The 3,672-nt window shown below is 41.1% G+C and overlaps 1 protein-coding gene across 1 annotated transcript in view; it reads right to left on the minus strand.

Annotated features, from left to right (window-relative positions):
• appl1 (adaptor protein, phosphotyrosine interaction, PH domain and leucine zipper containing 1) overlaps nucleotides 1–3,672 on the minus strand; it is a gene marked incomplete at its 5' end in the record, with an annotated part of 21,061 nt that overhangs the window by 11,454 nt on the left and 5,935 nt on the right. Inside the window, 4 exon segments of the mRNA XM_024263660.1 lie at nucleotides 1,884–2,045; nucleotides 2,123–2,205; nucleotides 2,671–2,817; nucleotides 3,340–3,398. Coding sequence (XP_024119428.1) covers nucleotides 1,884–2,045; nucleotides 2,123–2,205; nucleotides 2,671–2,817; nucleotides 3,340–3,398 — 451 coding nt within the window.

Below are 3,672 nucleotides of genomic sequence, written 5' to 3' on the forward strand. Positions count from 1 at the left end.
TTATGAAAATCCTGATGCGGCCCGGCCTCAACTAGATTCTGTCTCCAGCGGCCCCCGGCTGATTTGAGCTTGAGACCCCTGTAGTAGATGGTTTTCAGGTGGATTCTCCCTCCACGTATCTCCGCAGTCATGCCTGGGGTCACCTCAGGTCAACTTTGCTGAATTCTCCAAGCTCTTCAGAATCCCTTATCATTGCTCATTTGCTTGTTAGATTCATAACAATTCACAGGATTTTTGAGGGACAGGGGTTGGAAAAGGGCAAAAAAAACACTTTTTTTGCCCTTTAAACAATGTGGAAATTAAGTAAATTTTAAAATAGAGTAGCCTACTAACAGCTATACGACCTGTGTAGGTGAAAGTGATACAGTTATCATTTATTATGTAAACAAAAATTATTTCACTATCATAGAGTTGGAAAACATCTAAAGCAAATAAAACACTGGAGGCTCTTTATTCTGGCAGTGTGCTGCAGAAAGAATCAACATGAATCAAGTTTAATACAGATGATGATATTTAAAAAGATCTACAAATTTCATGCAGAAATTATAAATAATCTTTACCGCTATTACTTTACTGTTGCTGTGAGAATTGAGTGATTTTAGTTTGGTGTTTCCGTGGTGTTTCTGATCAGATCCTGTCTCCTGTCAGTCACTTCAGGTTCATGTTGATCATCTACAGCCATCTTCATTTCATAATCCTCAGTGTATAAAAGCGTCTTTTTCAGTTTGACATTGTCAGGTCATCTGCATTTCCTCTTTTATTTCTCTATGGGTTTTTGTCCTGTTTCAGTTCATTTATTTAATGGGTCCTACTTCTCCTGGTTTTGATGGTTGAACCCAATGGGACTCTTGTTCTGGGATTCAAATCTGGTTAAACTCTTTTGCATCCTGTCCTCAACTTTTTGTTGTGATTGGAAAGATTTGAATACAAAATATTGTGAAACTGGATGTTACCAAAAATAAAGAGGGCAATTTTAATATAAATACTGCATAAAAAAGATCAATTTAGTTTCAGACCTGTAGTGATTAAGCTGAACTCACCATAAATACAGTTCTTTTATTCTGAAAATCCCCCCCTTTGTTTTATTTTGTACTTAGTACTTAGCTTCCTGTCCTCACTCGAGCTGTGTTGTGTTGAGCAATGTGCCGGGCTCAGTCGTTTGGCAGAACTAGAAACGGACTCCTTGACTAATATACAGCGTTTTTCTGAAATATAACCACATTTAAGCTCGTTTAATTAGCGGACGGTGACAGAGCTCACAGGTTTAAGCTGCTTCACTTTCACACCTCTTCAGTTCTCTGAGGAGCAGCAGTTTTTCTCTCTCTCCCTGAGAAAGGGCAGGGCACTTCTTAATTCAAAGAAAATTCAAAGAAAAAAGGGCAGGTGCTCGAGCACCTCTAGGGCCCTTTGGGTGCACGTGCCTGTAATGATCCACAAGCCAAAGGGTTATTGATGACTAATAACATCTCTGAACAAATAGATCAATCCATAGTGTTCTGTGTGTAATCAGATTCATCTAAAACAGGCTTTTTTGTGTACAACTGGAACCACTTCCAACTAAATCTAATAATTAGATCACAGATGTTATGAAAATTGCCCTGCGACAGACTGGCGACCTGTCCAGGGTGAACCCCGCCTTCGCCCATCAGTAGCCGGGATAGGCTCCGGCACCCCCGCGACCCCGAAAGGGAAGAAGCGGTCAAGAAGATGGATGGATGGATGTTATGAAAATCTTGATTTATAGTCAAGTCAAAGATAGTAAAAGAACTGGAAGTGAAAACAATTCCTGCACAGAAGGAAAAAAAATCTTCAAACATGAAAAAGAATCAATCCAAAAGGTTCCTGCATCTTATAAAAGAACGAGAGGCTGAACGGCGTCTCACTTGCGAATGTACAGGTAGCCCTGCTTCCTGGTCAGGTTTCGGCAGACAGGTGAGTGGGCGGGGTCTGGGTCACACGGTGCATACAGGGGATCACATGATCTCTCCATCTGCTGAATGGTCTGCTGCATCTGCCCCACCTCCTCCTCCATTTCCCGCCGGACGCTGCTCATGACATCAAAAATTGCTCGTCACTTTCGTTTCAGATAGGTAGACTGTACTGGGGGCCAAATCACGCTTACTTTTGGACACTGGTTCCTATGGTTCCCAGAAAGTCTTCCCACGACTGGGTGAGGTTTTCGGAGCCCAGCTTGAAAAAACTGATCTGAGAACGAAAAGCAGACAGAGGATGAGGAGCAGCTGGACGGAGGCAGAGGCAGGGAGACACCAGCAACAAAGAAATGTTCTATTACTGTCTACTAATGCATTTGTTAAATGATTTACAATCATTCACCTTTATTACCCATTTAGATCATTTCTTCACACTTTTTAGGCTTTTTTAGACATTTCTATTGTCCAAAACACACTAAAACATCATTAACAAGTTGATCCAGAGTTTTTTTCTGGATGTTTTTTCCAGTTCAATTCAGCTTTTGCATCAAAAAGGATCCAAGACTTTCAAAAGCTTTCATTTAATTGAGTTTTTATCAGTTTGTCTTCCTGAATTTCTTTCCCAATCATCCATCCTTGAGCCTCTTCAATGCCGGCTTTAGCTGTCAGAGTGCGCTCTGAGGTTCTCCAGCCCAATGAACGCGCCGCCCCCCCTGCGGCCGTGAGAGAGCCCTTCTACCTGAGCTTGCATGTAGCCGAGAAGCGGCTCCAGCAGAGCCGTCTTCTTCTTGTACTGCAGCGTGTTCAGGGAGCAGAAGTAGTGCATCATGGTCTGGTGCTGCTTCTTCCGCGACGTGTAGACGTCCTCCACCACCTCCGCCCGCACCTGAGGCAGACAGAAGGGGCACGACCACACCAACGGGTATTACTGTTGAGTCAAGGCCGGGAGCTTTTATGAAGGTGTTTGTGGAAGAACCCTGAAGGTCCAGTTCTGTACTGATGCACCGATGTAAAGCAGATGACTGCTACTTAGCCAATTAGCTAGCGTTAGCTTTCATTCAGAATTTACTGTTCTTTGTGTAACCTCAAGTGTTGCACAAAGATGGACTTTGTTGAGTATCAGTCTGTTATCTTTGGAGAACGTGTTCTGCAAACCGTTTTTTGTTTAGATTGTCATCATCTTTATTCTCAAACACAATAACCTAAACATAAAACCTTAATGACTTCAAAGCTTTAAGCAACTTCAGATCATCAAAACCAACCATAAAAATACTTAATTTAGTGTACTTAGACACACTGTTATCTTGCAGTGAAATTAGAAGCTCCTGTTTTCATGAAAGCTTTTCAAGTTCTTAGTATTGATGAAAAAGGCCGGTTTGAGCTTCATTTCAACATCAGAGCTGCTTACCTTGTCGTTGTCTCTCCTCTTGGACAGACGGCTGTACCTGTTGATGGCGGTGTCGTGATCTGCAGACGGAAGCAAACCCAAGTTTGATTTTTATCTTGGCAAAAAAACATTTATATTAAAAATATAAAACATTTATGCCTCATGGACAAAAATCTACCAACTTCATTTTTCTCATCTCAACACAAAATATGAAGCGTTTAATTAAAATAAATATGAAACTAGGACTGGGCGATATGGGAATTTTTATATTGCGATATCGTTTTTTTCATTTTGTGCGATAACGATATTAAAAACGATATAAATCAAATAACTATATTTGTCAAAGTAATCTTT

This window comes from Oryzias melastigma, unplaced genomic scaffold (genome assembly GCF_002922805.2).
Source record: "Oryzias melastigma strain HK-1 unplaced genomic scaffold, ASM292280v2 sc00246, whole genome shotgun sequence".
Taxonomy (NCBI): domain Eukaryota; kingdom Metazoa; phylum Chordata; class Actinopteri; order Beloniformes; family Adrianichthyidae; genus Oryzias; species Oryzias melastigma.